This window comes from Canis lupus, chromosome 17 (assembly GCF_011100685.1).
Source record: "Canis lupus familiaris isolate Mischka breed German Shepherd chromosome 17, alternate assembly UU_Cfam_GSD_1.0, whole genome shotgun sequence".
Classification (NCBI taxonomy): Eukaryota; Metazoa; Chordata; class Mammalia; order Carnivora; family Canidae; genus Canis; species Canis lupus.
The window spans coordinates 63,706,636-63,725,817 of record NC_049238.1 but is presented as its reverse complement, the minus strand read 5'-3'; the positions used below and the strand labels follow the sequence as shown (position 1 = coordinate 63,725,817).

At 35.7% G+C, this 19,182-nt stretch overlaps 1 protein-coding gene across 14 annotated transcripts in view; it reads right to left on the bottom strand.

Annotated features, from left to right (window-relative positions):
* Window positions 1–19,182, bottom strand: part of ST7L (suppression of tumorigenicity 7 like) — an 87,125-nt gene that overhangs the window by 35,261 nt on the left and 32,682 nt on the right. For 11 of the 14 annotated variants that reach the window (XM_038562352.1, XM_038562354.1, XM_038562350.1 and 8 more), the window contains 3 exons: window positions 18,849–18,963; window positions 16,196–16,268; window positions 14,985–15,087 (listed from right to left, as the gene is read on the bottom strand). In XM_038562352.1, coding sequence (XP_038418280.1) covers window positions 14,985–15,087; window positions 16,196–16,268; window positions 18,849–18,963 — 291 coding nt within the window. Of the gene's footprint in view, window positions 1–4,833; window positions 5,416–14,984; window positions 15,088–16,195; window positions 16,269–18,848; window positions 18,964–19,182 lie in introns of all 14 variants that reach the window. The other 3 variants (XR_005372797.1, XR_005372798.1, XM_038562355.1) reach the window with 3 other exon arrangements.

The window sequence follows — 19,182 nt, the reverse complement described above, 5'->3', positions numbered from 1 at the left end:
GGCTCCCGGTGCATGGAGCCTGCTTCTCCCTCTGCCTGTGTCTCTGCCTCTCTCTCTCTCTCTCTCTGTGTGTGACTATCATAAATAAATAAAAAATTAAAAAAAAAAGAATAAAAAAGGTTGAAAACTGAAGAGTGGCTGATTTTTTTTCTGCTTCTTAAAGTACACGCTTACTGTACAAAAAATTCAAACATTACAGAATTACAGAGTAGAAATACTGTATTAAAAGATTAGAGAATAGGGGCACCTGGAGGGCTGAGTTGGTTGAGTGTCTGACTCTTGGTTTCAGCTCAGGTTATGATCTCAGGGTTGTGAGATTGAGCCACATGTTAGGTTCCATGCTCAGCCCCACCTGCTTGAGATTCTCTCTCCCTCTCCTCTGCCCCTCCCCCCACTCAGGCTCTCATGCTCTTTTCTCGGTCACTCTCTGAAATAAGTTAAAATAGGGATGCCTGTGTGGCTCAGCAGTTGAGCACTCAGAGCGTGATCCCAGGGTGCCAGGATTGAGTCTGAGGATCAAGTCCCCCATTGGGCTCCTCACCGGGAGCCTGTTTTTCCCTCTGCCTATGTCTCTGCCTCTTTCTGTGTCTTTCATGAATGAATGAATGAATGAATGAATGAATTTTTTAAAGATTAATTCTAAAAAAACTCTTTAAAAAAATTAGAGAATAAAAAAATAAAAAGGATAATCTAATTTATATTTGTCTGGATTTCTTTACACACAACATCCTTAAACATAGGATCAAACTTTTACATAACTCATTTTTTACTTCACAATATATCTTGTACATTTCTTCTTGTCTCTAAATAGATTTAACTCATTAGTTTTAATTGTTATATAGTGTTCCATTAAATGCTGAGTTATTTTATAAGAAATAACTTCATGCTGAAATTGTACTACCATTCATAAAAGGTAAAAAAAAATAACATTAAGCAAAACTCATCAAAATATTAAGTAAAATGGCTTCAAATTCCAAAACATGATGGGATCTAAAATTTTACTTAACTTAGGTCTTTATAGCAAATTAAGTCTAAAGTACAGACATGCCTATTTACTAAATGTTTATTGAATGCCTGTTATATACTAAGCAGAGTTTCAGATATAAAATGTTATGTTACACAAGAGTTCTGCTTTGGGAGAACTAAGGAAGAGATACATAAACAGACCAAAAAACAAGCAGAACCAAACCAAACCCAAGATATGATTAAGGCACTAAAGGAACAGAGAAGAGAGAGCCATTATTTCTGCTTGGGAAAAATGGTAAAGATACCTCTACAAATGAGGCAACAGATGAGCAGGATTCTTGCCATGAGTAGAGAAGAGATTAAGCATATATACAAAGCTAGGGAGACAGGATGAGATATGACCTATCTAGGGAATAATGAGATAAGGAGCAAAGCAAAAGTGGCAAGTAGTAAGGTTGGAGACAGATGCAGGGCCTAGACTATGAAGGTTTCTGTATATGCCATACTAAGAGGTTGGCCCTTATCTGATAGGTGATAGGGAACATGGAGAGAGATCTTTACGCAGAGTAGCTTTGCTGTTTTGAAGACAACTCTGGCAATGGCCAGTATGGAGATGGGATCATGGCAGGGAGACCATTGAGAAGTATGTTTTAATCATCTAAGCAAAAGATGGAAAGTATGAGATTACTTCTATAGTTTTATCTGTATGTTTAGAAATGCATAGAAAATGCCTGGTGGGCAGCCCGGGAGGCTCAGCAGTTTAGCGCCACCTTCAGCCCAGGGCCTGAGCCTGGGGACCCCGGATCAAGTCCCATGTCAGGCTCCCTGCATGGAGCCTGCTTCTCCCTCTGCCTCTCTGTATGTGTGTGTGTCTTTCATGAAAAATAAATAAAATCTTAAAAAAAAAATAAATGCCTGGCAATAATATAAACCAAACAGAAACAGTGGTTATGTGAGAGAAGTAGAATCGGGAGAGAAAGGATTGCATTTTTTATTTTATAAACTTTTGAAGGGTCTGATTTCTTTTTTAAGAAGTATTCATCACTCAAAATAACAATGATAATTTTTAAAATAGCAGGTAGTGAGGGTATACACTGGTCAGTGACAGAGGGGATAGAGTAGATGGCTAGATCTGAAAGACATTTCAAAGGCTGTAATACGAGTTGGCAGTTTAGAAAGGGCAGAAGTAAAGATTAATGGTGAGAAGATGATAATGAAGCCATACATCAAAATACAGAAATAAGGAAGGACAAATTGGAGAAGAAATTTAAAAATAAGATTTTAAAAATTCAGCTTGAGGGGCACCTTAGTGGCTCAGTCAGTTAAGCATCGGCTCAGGTCATGATCTCAGGGTCTTGAGATCAAGCCCTGAGTCAAGCTTCATGCTCAACATGGAGTCTGCTTGTCCTTCTCCCTCTGTTCCTCCACTTGTTTGCTCTCTCTCAAATAATAAATAAAATATTTTTTAAAAATTCAGTTTGAGACACACTGAAGTAGCTGAGGTACCTATCAGATATCCAGGTAAAAACTTCTACAACTGGATAGAAATATGAGTCTATAGACAAGGAAGGGAGCCAGAGTTATAACATACAGGTTTGGAAATTATCAGCAGCCAAGGCCGGTACCTAGTATACGCTGCAGGACTTTCCATTATTACCTCCAAATCACCCTACTTTATATCTGGGACAAATCACAAATCACTGAAACAGTTTGTATCCAACTGGGGACAACACCCTCAAATGACTACTCAAGTCTCTTGTTTTCCCTAAAATTAAAGAAAACTAAAGCTATTTTAGAAGTTATAGTTTTAAAAAAAGACATAAATGATGTATGGTGTGAGGTCTTTTTTACTCTAAAATCATACCTATGCTTACACTCAAATTCACTTTAATTTTGAGTTGCTTTGATCTTTATAATTTTTCTTTACTTTGTTTCTATTATCTTGTAAATCTTACAACAGCTTTTGACCAAAAGCAATATAATTCTGACCTGAAGTAATGATAATACTTTATAATCTTCCTCTTAAAAGCAAAGGTTAAAAAAAAATCTCTCTGAAGGCATCTGAAATTAAGGTACTTTGCTCTTGATCAGTCATGCACATCAAGAACCAATTTATCTCTGCAATTAGTTTTCTCAGTGCACATTCTATGAGATTGGACAGGCAGGCTGAATGCAAAGAGTCTACATGGATGTGTATCGGGGCCGGGGGGGCGGGGGGACTAAAGACTGTTCCCAGATAGAAAGTAAACAGAATTGCAATCTGAATAAATTGAAAGAAAACATAATACTCCCGGCAGTCTCAGGAGCAAAGAGAAAGTGATCTTATATTGAAAGGAAAAGGAAGGGAGACCAGAGAGTGCATTTGCCACAGGAAAACTCCTTTCCACATCATCTTACAGAACAGTACTTGAAGAGATAAGCATTTTATGTATCTACTCTTCCACCTAGGACAGCATAATACAACAGAAAGGCAGAGCCCGCAACTGTGCCCTAAGTTTGGGTCAGAGACTTCAAAACCACTTCCCATTTCTCCCTTGATTCCTGCTACATCACTTGGTCTCAATCAAGCGCGTGTTTCCCTCTTATCTTTCACATATGCTGCTATAATATATGTAATCTGGCCAATAAAATGTAAGCTTGCTGAGAGCTGTTACCTTCTATTAGCGGATGGGACTCAGAACATCATACACGCTTTAATTTCTGATCAACCAGAATGGGTTTTTCCTTTTTCTGTATCAATTTATTTTTAAAATTCCCCTTGCACTTAAGGAAAGCTCCAGACGTGGTCTGGTTTCTTGGCAACACAAACCAGCTTCTTTGTAAAATAGGAAATAATAATTTCTAAAAGCTACAGATAATATATTCTGAAGCATGTACTCAAGTTATTTGTTTTTAAATGTTCTACTTTACTCTTCCCTCAAGAGCTTCTCCTGTCAGACACAAATAAATTGTCTTTGGGTATAATTAAAATTAGTTATTACCTGTCTCAAGAACTTCACCTTTACCTCATCTCAACAAAAGAATCCCCAAATCTGACACACACTAAGGCCATAAGAGCTAAAATAATATTCACAAGAAAAGAGTGCATATAGGACCAGCTTAAGCAGGAAGAGAAAATGGTAGCAGAAGTGTACTAAAGCAATAATCACCAAGATCAATACTCTTGCCTGACACACAGGCATTGTTTTAAGTGCTTCATATATATCATTGCATTTAGTCAGAAGGCATGATACTGTGACAATGCTTTCTATGCTGAGTCAGATTCTTTTTTACTGAGGTATAATTTAAAAACAGTAAAATACACAGACCTTATGACCACAATTTGATGAGTTTTGACAAATGTAGACAAGGAACACCCAAGTGAAGACATAAAACACTTCCATCACCCCAGAAAGTTCTCCTTTCCAGTTAATACCCTACCTTGACCACCTAAGGCAACCACTGTTCTAATTTCTACCAGCACAGCTCACCTTTCAATGTCACAAGTGGAAACATTAATTTTGTACTCTTTTGTACAATACTATATTTTTTAGATTTACCCGTATTTTACTTTAACAGTTCTTTCTTTTTATTGCTGAACTCACTGAATAAATATGTCGCAATTTGTCCACTTATTTGTAATGCACATCTGGGTTTTTCCAGTTTGGGGCTATCGTGAATCAAGTTGCTATGAACGTTCACATCCCTTTTGGAAAAACTCAGTTCATTTCTCTTGGGTTTATAACTTGGAGTGGAATTGCTGGGTCACAGAGTGAGATACAAATTTAACCTTATAAGAAATTGTCAAATAGTTTTCTAAGGTAATTGTATAACATTTTATACTTTTAGCAGCAAAGTGTCAGAGTTCTAATTGTTATACAATCTTACCAACATGTTATCAGCCTTTTTAATTATAGCCATTGGGTAGGTGTGAAGCAATACCTTGCTGTGATTTTATACTGCATTTCTCTAATAATCAGTGGTGTTGAGCACATCTGTATGTGTTTATTGAACATTCCAGTATCTTCTTTTATGAAGTATCTGTTGAAGACTTCTGGTCATTTTTCACACTTTTTATATTTATATACTCAGGATAGGAGTCCTTTGCCACACAAATTAGTTGCAATTTTTTTTTCCTGTCTGTAGCTTGCCTTCTCATTTTTTTAATGTTGTCTTCAATGCACAGAATTTTAAATTTTTGAGAAGTCCAATTTATAATTTTTTCCTTTTATAGTTCAATGCCTTTTGTGTCCTCGGAAATCTTTACCTACTCCAAAATTTCAATGATATTCTTAGATGTTTTCTAGATGTTATATAGCTTTAGCTTTTAGATTTAGGTCAATGATCTATCTTAATGTTTATGTATACTAGGAGAAAAACTCATGTTTTCCCCCCTACTTAGACATCCAGATGTTCTACCACCATTTGTTGAAGAATGTTTCCTTTCCCCATTGAATTGCATTGGTACTCCTGTAAAAAAAAAAAAGTCAATGGACAGTATGCATGTGGATAGATTTCTGGACTTTCTATTCTGTGATTTTGTTTTTAAGATAATTATTTCAAGGGATCCCTGGGTGGCTAAGCAGTTTGGCACCTGCCTTCGGCCTGGGGCATGGTCCTGGGGTCCCAGGATTGAGTCCTGCATCGGGCTCCCTGCATGGATCCTGCTTCTCCCTTTGTCTGTGTCTCTGTCTCTCTGCCTCTCTTTCTGTGTCTCTCATGAATAAATAAATAAAATCTTTTAAAAAAAGATAATTATTTCAGGGGTGCCGGGATGGCTCAGTCAGTTAAGCGTCCAACTCTTGGTTTTAGCTCAGGTTGTGATCTCACAGGTTGTGGGATCAAGCTCCACATTAGGCTCTGTGCTCAGTGGGGAGTCTCCTTGAGATTCTCTCTCTTCCTCTTCCTCTGCCCCTTCCCCCTTGCACTGAAGCTGTGCACTTTGCACTTTAGCTCCCTCTAAAATAAATAAATGTTTAAAAAAGGTAATTATTTCAAATTTAAATATAAAAATTATAAATTTAGAAGAATTTGGTGGTAGTATGCTTAGAAAACAAAGCTTCAATGAAATATTGCTGCAAGCTATTGCTAGATTCTAAATTAAAGCTGGACAATACTATTTTAACTGATACGTAAAGTGTCGTAAGTCAACAATCACATCTACACAGATCACTGACATTCATGGATATAATATTTACAATTTTAATCATCTATGGTATCTCTAAACATCCATAATTTATAAAGCCATCATTTTGCTAAGGCATAAATTTAAATCATGGGCTCTGAGGCTTGTGCATACATATAAGGAACTTATCTAATGATTAACCCTGACTTCAACATCCACATGTCAGCAAGGTTCATGACCTATCCTCATGTTTACATTTCCAGTGTGAAGTTATGTTATAGTGATATTTTCAACTATCAAGATTCAAAATGGTTTTGGACCACATTAATCAAGAATGTCAATAGCTTACCCTAAGAATAATGTTATTGAGTACCTTCTATAAAAAGACAAATTTAAAAGTGTTCAAACGATTTGAATAAATATTTATCACAAAGGATTTGAATAAATATTTATCAAAAGAAGTTATACAAACAGCCAAAAAGCACCTTAAAAGATAGATGTTTGACATCATTAGTTATTGAGGAAATGCAAACCAAAACCACGAGACACAGTTCACACCTACTAGAATAACTATAATCAAAAGACAAACAATAACAATAGCATGGATGTTCAGAAGTTGAATGCTTCAAACATTGCTGGTGGGAATGTAAAATAGCACAGCCACTTTGGAAAATAGTTTGGAAGTCTCTCAAAAAGTTAAACATGGCATTACCATATGATCCAACAATTTTCCTAGGTTTATAGCCAAGAAGTGAAACCATGTGTTCACACAAAAATGTGCATCACTGCATCATTATTCATACTAGCCAAAGAGTGGGGCCAACCCAAATGGCCATCAACTGATGAATGAACAAAATGCAGTATATCCATATAATGAAATATCATTCAGCCACAAAAAGGAACAAAGTATTGATACTGCTACATTATGCTAAGTGAAAGAAACAAGTCAGACAAAAGGCCACACATTCTATGATTCCAAATCCAAAGAGAGAGAAAGTAGATTAGTGGATGCCAGAGATTAGGGAGAAAAAAAGAATGGGGAGTGACTATTAATAGGTACAGGGTTTCATTCTGGGGCAATGAAGATGTTCTAGTATTAGTAGTGATGATTACTGTACAGCTTTGTGAATATACTAAAACCCACAGAATTGTGTACTTTAAAAGGGTGAATTTTATGGCATGTGAATGATCTCAATTTTAAAAAAAGACTACCTTCTATAAAACTCTTTGATGGTTGGATAATAAAGAACATGAGGGTGCTGTGGAATAGTCAGAAGGTACGAAACATTTTCTACTTAAAAAAGAATCTGACAACCTATTTTTATAGTAGCTGAAAGATGCACAATCTTTTTCTTGTTTGGTGGCTAAAAAAAATTTGAACCAAAGCCATAGCTACATAATGAAGAACAAGTCAAAATCCATGAAAACATGCTGTTCCTAATTTTTTGCTATTACTTTCATAGTTTATGTTGAAATTCATTCAGTAGATTAAAAAAATCTGTACAATCAATATTAATGAAATATCTAAAGCAAATTCATAGCCTGAAGAGATTTACATGATCTTTCTCTTTTTTTTTTCCAAATTTTTTTTTAAATTTTTATTTATTTATGATAGTCCCAGAGAGAGAGAGAGAGAGAGAGGCAGAGACATAGGCAGAGGGAGAAGCAGGCTCCATGCACCGGGAGCCTGATGTGGGATTCGATCCCGGGTCTCCAGGATCGCGCCCTGGGCCAAAGGCAGGCGCCAAACCGCTGCGCCACCCAGGGATCCCACGTGATCTTTCTCTATTGCACTTCTAATAGTTTCCAGCTTAGAAAATTGCACAGCTCTAGACCTGTAGCCATTTCTATTGTAGTTATGTGGAAAGTTGCCAAAAAATATTTCCTGCTAAAACAGCTTTGTCCTTTGTCATTTTACTGGTAAGAGTCATACAACATTTGATAAATTTGCATAATAAATTTATAAAAACAAAGATTAAATTTATGTATGTATAAATGTGTGTGAGTATGTAAAAGTCACTGTTCATCAGATTAATAAATAAGTTATTACAACCCACAGTTGAAGTTTGAGGAAGAAAACTGCTAAAGCCCTTTATGTTTGCTTGGTTCCAGCTGAAAGGCAGGGATAGAGAGCATAAAGGGGGGAGGAGGAGTAGGAATTTGAGTTAGTACATACTTCATCACTTGTAAGACCCCAGCAAAAACAGCCTTAAATAGCAAAGCTCTCCCAGTTCATATAACACCAATGTTATTTAGGTGGGATATTATCCAAGTTGTTGGAGCTTAAAATTTCTCCCAAAAACCTTAATAATGATCCTGTTTGAAAATACCCAGCCTAAATTGTGTATCCACAAACAATACTGTAAAGCTTATAGCACCATTCTACTTACCTAGATATTTTGATAGTTAACTATCAATTGGCTCTGACGTTGAGTAGGGGGGAAATACTTAAATTTCTACTTACAAATAAAAATGTTAAATACATATATGTTATATACTAGTTTTATATATATACTTCTACATTATTTCACTGAGATATTTATTTTCATCACAAAATTCATATTGTAAGTATACAGTTCAATTATTTTTACTAAATTTATATAGTTGTGCAACCATTAGCAAAAAAGTTCCCTCATGCCAGTCTGCAGTCAATCCATACTCCCACCCCAAGCTCCAGGGAACCACCGATCTGCTTTTTGTGCCTATAGTTTTCCCTGCACAAGAAATTTCCTATTAATGAAATCATATGTTGTTTTTTGTGTCTGGTTTCTTCCACTTAACATAAAGTATTTGAGGTCCATCTATGTTGCTACAAGTACTTATAGTTTGTTCCTTTTTAGTATTAGGCAGTGTTCCATTGTATGGAGATACCATATTTATTTGTTCACTCACCTGTTTGTGGACTGTTCCAAGTTTTCTGCTATTATGAATACTACTACTATAAACACTTGTTTATAAGTCTCTGTATGGATATACATTTTCATTGCTCTTGGGTAGAATATATAGGAATATAATTGATGGGTCATATGGCAAGCATATGTTTAACTGCAAAATTGTTTCCAAAGTAGCTATACCATTTTATATGCCTAGCAGTGATGCGGTTTCTCCACATTCTTGCAAACATTTGATTTTGTCAGTCTGTGTGAATATAGCCATTTGAGTGAGTATAAAGCAGTATTATATTATGCTTTTAATTTGTATTTCCCCAATGACTAATGATGCTATCTCTCATGTGCTTATTAGCTATTCACATAACTTCTTTGGTGAAGTGACTATTCAATTTTTTACTAATTAATTTTTAATTAAGTGGTTTGTCCTCTTATTGTTGAGTTGCAAGAGTTCTTTATAAGTTCTGGATAGCGAACTCTAACAGTCTATGACTCATAAATATTTTTCTCTAGTCTTTGGATTTCCATTTCTTTTCAAAGATTTTATTTATTTATTCATGAGAGACAGACACAGAGGCAGAGACATAGGCAGAGGGAGAAGCAGGCTCCCTGCGGGGAGCCTGATGTGGGACTCGATCCCAGAACCCTGGGATCATGACCTGAACCAAAGGCAGACACTACCCTCCATTTGCTTCGACGTGGATGGAACTGGAGGGTATTATGCTGAGTGAAGTAAGTCATTCAGAGAAGGACAATCATTATATGGTTTTACTCATACAAGGAATATAAGAAATAGTGAAAGGGATTATAAGGGAAAGGAGGGAAAATGAGTGGGAAAAATTAGAGAGGGTAACAGAACATGAGACTCCTAATTCTGGGTAACAAGCAAGGGGTGGGCAGGGGGATCAGGTGACTGGGTGACAGGCGCTGGGAGGGGCACTTGACAGGATGAGCACTGGGCGTTTACTATAGCTTTAAAAAGGTCTTGAGGGCAGCCCCGGTGGGGCGGCAGGTTAGCACCGCCTGCAGTCTGGGGTGTGATCCTGGAGACCGGGGATCGAGTCCCACATCGGGCTTCCTGCATGGAGCCTGCTTCTCCCTCCGCTTGTGTCTCTGCCTCTCTCTTCGCTCTCTCTGAATGAATGAGTAAATAAATCTCTTTAAAAAAAAAAAAACGTCTTGAAATTGAGTAAAGTTGCATAACTTCTAAATTTGTTCTTCTTCTCAAAATTGTTTTGTTTATTCTATGTTCTTTGCATTTTCTTATCAATTTTAGGATGAGCTTGTGAATTTCTACAAATAAGCTTGATAGGATTTTAATAGGAATTAGATTGGGGCAGCCCGGGTGGCTCAGCAGTTTAGTGCCACCTTCAGCGGGTGTGATCCTGGAGACCCGGGATAGAGTCCCACATCGGGCTCCCTGCATGGAGCCTGCTTCTCCCTCCGCCTGTGTCTCTGCCTCTCTGCCTGCCTCTCTCTCTCTCTCTCATGAATAAATAAATAAATAAATCTTTTTTTTTTTTTTAAAGAATTAGATTGAATCTACAGATCAGTTTGGGAAGAACTGTGGTCTTAATATCTTTTTAATGGAGTCTTCTAATCCATATACATGATACCTATCTCCATTTATTTAGGTCTTCTTAACTTCTCATGTTGTGTTTATAAAGTAAAAAAAAGTATCCCTAAAAACAGTGTAGAATATCTAGAGCAGATTCAATCTGGAGATTAATATATATTATCTATCCAACAATTTAATTCGGGCAATGTCTGGGATTTCTACTACCCTCCCTCTACCCAAGTACCTCCAGCAGTAGTTTTGAAGACCAATGCACAATGCACATAATCAGAATTGTTACTGCTGGGAATACATTTTGCATAAGAGCATTTTTGAAGCAGAAAACAAGTCCACAACTACAAGGCGCAGATAGTCATTTTGTTGAGTGGGAATTAAATAAAAATTTTAGACATCTCAATGACGTATTTAATTTGAATAGTTTGATTAATTACTGCTGCTTATCTTCTCACACGGGAACAGATTTCCAGCCCATCTTAGATAATGATAAAAATCACTTCTGAAATGTTTACTGGGTATCAGGCATTCTTCTAAGCACTTTAATGATAAAGTACTTTAATCTTAATAATTCTAAGGGATAAGGAATATTAGCCCTATTTTACACATAAGGTCACTCAAGTCCAAAGAAGTTGAGTAACTTGTCCAAGGTCATACGGCTAAGAAGTAGTGGAGCCAGAATTTAAACCTAGGCAGTTTAGTTGCAGAATTCATTTTCTCAACCACTTGGTAGCATAAGAGAGCAAAGTATTTCATATAGAATTTTCAGACCTCTGCTTCCAGTAATGGAAGACTGAGTAATTCTGATCAACTCTCTCAGACAACGAAATATTTTTTAAACACTAATCAAATATATATTAAATTAACAAAGGGTAGGGAATTAACAGTCCATAAAAGGCAGAAATAAGAGAAGTAAGCCATACTTGAGGCTGCTTTTACCGTAGAGACATTTGCCAATTCTGGACAAGATGGCTAAGAGGCTGTTCAACCTTTTTACTAGTTTTATAAAGCTAAACAAACAAAAGTCAGGAGTTCATGGTGTGTCAAGAGCGAGAGCCCTGGTAAAATCCTCTGGATTGGAACCCAGAAAGGCTGAATCCTAGGAATAAGGGTGAACCAGAAATAAACCCAAACTTTCATGGACTGCAGCCCAGTTTCTAGTCATCTGGGTAGATCAGAAAATATCAATCCCTGAAACTGGATTAAGGGGATTCTGTCATGCTGGTTGCTTCTTCTAGGCATTTAAGAGCAAAGAAAATCCTCTCTGAAGATACTATTATATGAAGTTTCAAGTTCTTTCTACAATTTTTTCCAATAAAATAGTGGTACATAGTCAAAGAAAATCAGGCATAAGAGAAAACAAGACAAGTAGAAATAATGTAGCAGGAAAAAACACATTAGAGAAATAGACATAGAAATTCCAGATACGCGAATTATCAGACTTTAAGTTAACTACTTTAACCTATTTTCAAAGAGATAAAAGAGTATATTTTAAATTTTGGCAGGTAATTACAAACTATAAATAAAACAGGATATGTGAAAAATAAACAGAAATTCAAGAACTGAAAAATGTTTCAAAGGAGTGAAATCAGAGTATATGTTCTCTAGCCACAATTCAATTATGCCAGAAATCACTGATAAAAAGATAATCTTCACATGTTTGGAAATTAAGAAAGAGCTGAATGGGATAAATATATCTCTAAATCAAAATGGAAATCAAGATGGAAATTAGAAAATATGTTGAATTAAGTTAAACAAAAAACATTGCTATACAATGCAGTTAAAATTATACTTAGAGGTTTATGGACTTGAATAAATATATTAGAAAGAAGAAAGGCTAAAAATAATGTATTAATCTAAGTATGTATATAAAAAGATACAGGAAATAAAAAATAATAAAATAGAGCCAAAGAAAGTTGAAGAAAGGCCATAAAGAGCAGGAAAGAATGAACCAGGAAACAAATAGACCGAATTGAAAAAGCCAGAGCTTGGTTCTTTACAAACTAATAAAATTGATAGGTCCCTGCAGAAACTAGTTAATAAAAAAAAAAAAAGATAACTAGTATTAGGAACTAAACAGTGGATATTACAACTGATCCTGCAAACATTAATAGGGTAACAAAAAGGATTTTATGAAATCTTTATGCCAATAAATTTCAAAATTTTGATGAAATAAATTCCTAGAAAATACAACAAAACCAACACAAGAAGAAAAAATTTGAATAGTTATAGGATAGTTAAGGAAACTAAACTTGTTTTTCTTTTTGGAAACTAAACTTGTAATTAACCTATTAAACTCATCAGTGAGATGAAATTTGTAATGAAAATTCTCACAAAGAAAACTCCAGAATCAGGGACGTCTGGCTGGCTCAGTTGGTAGGTAGAGCATGTGACTCTTGATCTTAGGGTTGTAAGTTCGAGCCCACATTGGGTAAAGAGATTACTTTAAAAAAATAAAATCTTTTTTTTTTTTTTTTTAATTTTTATTTATTTATGATAGTCACATCAGAGAGAGAGAGGCAGAGACACAGGCAGAGGGAGAAGCAGCTCCATGCACCAGGAGCCCGACGTGGGACTCGATCCCGGGTCTCCAGGATCGTGCCCTGGGCCAAAGGCAGGCGCCAAACCTCTGCGCCACCCAGGGATCCCAAAAAATAAAATCTTTAAAAAAAGAAAAGAAAGAGGGATGCCTGGGTGGCTCAACGGTTGTGCGTCTCCCTTCCACCCAGGGAGTCCTGGGATCGAGTCTCACATCTGGCTCCCCTCATGGAGCCTGCTTCTCTCTTTGCCTGTGTCTCTGCCTCTCTCTATGTGTCTTTCATGAATAAATAAAATCATAAATAAATCATAAATAAATAAATAAATAAATAAATAACTCCAGATACAGATAGCTTTATCAGCAAATTCTACTTATCATTTAAGGCAGAAATAAGTCTAATTTTTTTTATAAAGATTTTATTTATCCAGTCTCAGGACTGGATCCCGAGACTCCAGGATCACGCCCTTGGCTGAAGGTAAGTATTTAACCACTGAGCCACCAAGGCGTCCCAAATAAATCTAATTTTACACAAATTATTCCAGAGAATTTAAAAAGAGAGAAACCGCTCCTTATTTTATAAAGCCAACAATTAATAGTATAGACCAAAAATTAAGAACAAAAGAAAATGAACATAATTAACGTTAGAACACTGGTTATCTCTAGGCAGGAGGGAAAATGTAACTGGGAAAGGGCAGGCAGGTGGACTTTTGAAGACTGGCAATGTGGCTTCTTGAGCTCAGTGGTAGTTTCCATTCATATGCTTTATAATAAATTACTAAGACTCACATTTCTGCTTTTTACACTTCACTGTATATATAATTCATTATAAAATTTGTATTTAAATTTTTGGGGCCAGTGACACTTAATAAGAGAATGGTATGAATATTTGTTGACTGTCATTCTTAGATTTCAGTAATTTTCTTGACTCTATCTATACTTTAATAGACTTACAACTTCCACTTTTTGGAGATTATCTTTTAGAGATTAATCTATTTAATGTTTATTTGCTTCCAAATTCCATTAACACACATTATACTGGAATCAATAGTGATAATTACATTTAGTAATAAAGGTACCTATTCTTGAATACTCTATACTTCTTAACATGGAGCATTACTTTCAAAATCCAAAATTTAATCTTGGGTGATAAGACACAATAATCTGCATGTCTGCAAGGTGTACAATATAAAGACAAATGAGAGGGTAGAGTTTCATCTGGGACTAAATAAACATTAACTAGGCAGTTTTTCTGGGAACTTCCACATCTGTCTCCTAACACTGATTATTTTAATCTATTTGTCTTCAGCCTTTGTCTATCTAGTCCTAGTTCAAAATCCATGCATCCGTCTAGATGTAAAAGACTTTTACAGTAACAGGAAATTTGATTTAATGCTCTGAAGAATAACTGATCTTTTATTACGACTACGTCATTTTATTTCTTCTCTGTAACTTCTCTGTCATTTTATTTTGACAGCAATTACAGAGCCTACAGTGAACTACTGCTCCTATTCAGAAGCTTGTTCCTAAGCTTCTGAATGTCTTTAAGATCCCTTCATGGTCAATAAGTATCAAAATATAACAGACTTGGGGCGCCTGAGTGGTGTAGTCAGTTGAGCACCCAACTCTGGTTTCAGCCCAGATCATGATCTCATGGTTGTGAGATCAAGCCCTGCCTCAGGCTCTGAGCTCAGCATGGAGTCTGTTTGGGGCTCTCTCTCCCTCTGCCACATCCCCAACATGCATGCCCTTGTGTGCTTTCTCTCTTTCTTAAATAAATAAATAAATACATATTTAAAATATATATATAACAGACTAAAACAATTCTGACTCGAATTATGGAGACCCAAACTTTGGTCTACATACTTTCAGGAATTTGATAAACTCAAATAAATGTATTTTTATCATAAAGTTTCTCACTTTTGGAACATGAGGATTAAACTCCACAGCTCTATGAATTGCTTCCACAGCATTAATTTCTGCTGTGCTTAATCCTCTTCTGGAGGCTGTTTCGGGGGAGAATCTGTAAGAAAACCACAAAATCAAGAAATGAATTTTAAAAATCCATGGATTTTGATCATAATCTAACTTCCTGAATCAAGGATTTCTGGTGACAGCCAAAGACAAAGCCAAATAACTAGTAAACATAAAGGTAAAGCCTTAGGTTCAACATATAAAGAAAAGCAATAGAAGAAATGGAAATCCTCAAATTTAGGTAATGAAAACCTTCAGAAGTCCACTGGCACTCTCTGGGAAAGGTGATACAATAAGAAACACTACATAGGGACATCCAGAGAATCTCATGAAGCAGAAATACATTCTTATCAAATTTTCACTGAAAGGAAACAGAGTGTGAATATTCCATTCAAATTCCTATTGAGGCACAGTAATATAAGGTAAAAGAATTGGCTTGCCATTTGGTTTCTAAAAATCTTATCTGTGGAATAAATAGAAATTCATTAAGGACAGCCAAAAAAACAAGGCAAACAGAATAACTTGGAGTTATAATCCCAGAACAGAGAGGAGGAAACTATTTCCCTACATATACCTTATCATTATCATCATAGCTACTATGTACTCCATGTACTTTCTACCATTGCTCTAAGACTTTAACACACACAATCCTGAAACAACTACGCTTCAGTATTATTATTCTCATTTTACAGAGAAGAAAAGACTCAAACTGATTAACATGCCCAAGTTCCACAGCTGGTATGCAGTAGACTTTGAATTGGAATACACGTTTATTTAGTTCTAAAAACCATGCTCTTTCCACTACACTAGTAAGAAGCTTCAAAGCTCCATAAGAGCAAGGGTTATTTAAAAGGAAACAGGGAGGAAAAAGCATTGTTTAAAGTCAGTGTTGAAAAACATAATACAGTTTTCCCCTGCTATCTGCAAGTAGAGCATCCTATAAAATCTTTCCTAAGCTAGAACAGCGTAAAGGGAAAAAATAATTACCATTTCATAAAAGTGAGCATCCTGTTCAGATTTCTTTCAGTTAGTGAACACAGGTATTAATGTAGATCTCTTGTAAACGCAAAGTGGGGTAAAATGAACTTTCGGATAGCAGGGGAAACCTGTATTGAGTTTAGGAGTCTTTCTAAATTACTGTAGTTTTCAATACTTACTTATCTGAGACAGTCCTTGTCTTCAATAGTGCTGCTGTATAACAGATTGCTGCAGACTTTGGAAGGCTTATATCTGTAATTTTAATTTTCAACTTAGGTAAGAATCACAAAAAATATCTTAAGATAATTTTTAATAAGAATAATTCATGGTACAAATTCAACAGATAGAATATAGTAGTAGAAACAGACATGTAGCTGGAAAGACCTGAGTTTTAACCCTGATTCTCATGTTTACTAGCTAGGCATCCCAACTAGTAGCAACTTCTTTAATCTTTAACATTAGTTTTCTCTTCTCAAAATACAGAAATAATACTTTTCTAGCTGAGATTAAATTAAATTATGTCTGTGAAAGCCCTCAGCAAATTTTTATAATCATCTGTTTACAATAATGGTATTCAGGGAAAAAGACAGTATAGCTAGAACTACTGAAAACTCTACCTATTCAGAGAGAAAAACTAAGATTCAAAAAAAAAAGAAAAATATTTAGCAGGAGTTAAATCCAGGTAATACAACAGGTGATTTTAATTTTTTTCTTCTTCTAATATGTTTTTGTATTTTATACATTATCTTAAAGGATTTTTTTAATAAAATATAAAAAATAGTCAGGAATTATAATTAATTATACCAATCCTTTCTCAAAGAATGCCCAAAATAATGCTATCAGGAGAGTAGTATTAGTGGATTTTCCCAAAGTTTTAGATTCCCGAGTTACACCAGCAAATTGAGAACTAAAGAAATAAATTTGCTTTTAATTTCTACAAGATTCTAGAATGGTAAAAATTGGGGAATCATAAAAACTGAAAACACAGGGACACTTGGGTGGCTCAGTGGTTGAGCATTTATCTTTGGCTCAAGTCATGATCCCAGGGTCTTGTGATCGAGTCCCACAACAGGATCCCCACAGGGAGCCTGCTTCTCCCTCTGCCTATGCCTCTGCCTCTCTCTCATGAATAAATAAAACAAAATCTTTAAAAAAAAATGAAAAGACAGAAGCATATCTAAGTTGTTAGTTTTATTTTGTTTTGAATAAATCAAGTCCTATCTAATTATTGTATTTGGTTCCTAAGCTTGTTCACTGTATCATAAGCAAGCCATGTACCCGATAAGTTACATATGGAAAGAATTTCTCATAAATTTCTCCATGAGCCTACACTATTGTGAAGTACTTGTGAAGAATTCCAGATGTTTAAAAGAAATAAACTTCTCTTTCCAAGTGTGACACATTTCAAACTTTCCAAGTCATGGGGATTCCCAAGCTAATGGGTAGGAACTTACAACAGAACAAGGGTGACTATGTGGCCTGTACATGCTATGTTATAGTAAAAGATATGACCAGAAACATTATGCTAGTTAGGATGTTTTCATCTCAAGGTTAAAAACTGATACATTGCTCAGAATGAGAATGGTCATGCTGCTTAAAAATTCTCCCAATTCCATTTGTGGTGAACTGGCACTGAACTGGCATAATAATAAAAATAGCCAACATGTATCGACTTCTTACTATTGGAAGGCTAGTAAACAAAGAAATGAAATACCGGGATTTTATCTTATTTTTTAAAAAACTTTTTATTTATTTATTCATGAGAGAGACACAGAGAGAGAGAGAGAGACAGAGACACAGGCAGAGGGAGAAGCAGGCTCCATGCAGGGAGCCTGACCGATGTGGGACTCGATCCCGGGTCTCCCAGATCACACCCTGGGCTGAAGGCGGTGCTAAACCGCTAAGCCACCCGGGCTGCCTGAATATTAGTGGCTTTTAGTGTTGGCTTGCCACAGTTACTAGCTGGAGACCTTACCCAATTACTTAACCTTCTTCAACTCCAGTTTCCTTGCCTACTAACAAAAATTTGTCCCACCACCTCATAAGATTCTTGTATGGATTATATGAAATAGTAAATTACATTTTATAACCAAAAAATATTGCAAAAATGTTACTCTGAATTTCTTATATGCACCATAAAGCAACTTCTGTTAATAGTCTCTGACACTCCAAAACAAATGAGGTACCATCCTATGTCTACAGCACCTGATACTTTTCTAATTATCTCATTTAATACACTATACTTCAATATATACTATTCATTTATCTATATGTTCCTTTATTTTTTTTTTTAAGTCAGGGTTGTCGAATTTTTTTTTTTTTTTAAGATTTTATTTATTCATGAAAGACACAGAGAGGGAGAGACAGACACAGGAACAGAGGAGGAACTGACACAGGCAGAGGGAGAAGCAGGTTCCATGCAGGGAGCCTAACATGGAATTCGATCCCGGGTCTCCAGGATCACACCCTGGGTGAAGGCGGCGCTAAACCGCTGAGCCACCAGGGCTGCCCTATGTTCCTTTATTAAACTGTAAATCCTACTAGGCCTAAGTCCATGTCTCCTTGTTCAGCACTGTATTCCAAGCCACTTACATTAGTGCTCAATAAACAAATTAATAAATTTTTACAGAAGAAAAGTTCCTCCTTACAGGCTTTTGCTTCCAAAAGTCTTGAGAAAAAAGATAATAATAACTTGTATCCATGGATTCTAAATACTGACTAGTAAGAATGACAAGAGAAAATTAAAGAAATATCAGAATAGGATCACATTCATGATTAAATAATTGAAAAAAAAATTTAACCAGGCTATCAACTAAGTCAATTATCACTCACCATCATATTTTGCTAGGACTGCCTGAACATCTGCATAGGCCTGTAATTCTAAAAGTGATTCTAGGAGATTCTCATGGATGTTCAACATGGTAAGAGGAGGAAATTCTTTCATCAACTGTACATTAAAAGGAAAAAAGATTAAAATTATAGCAAAGGAAATCAATAGAGCTGAATCTGATTCATTAAAGCAGAAATTCTTTAGTTTCTTAACAAAACTGTGAAGACTCAACCCTTAGAAATATGTATTAGTTAGTAAATACCCTGTTATAAAACCTACCAATTAAAAAACAATGACTCTGCATTAAAGTAATTGGAACTTAAACCACATTTTCAG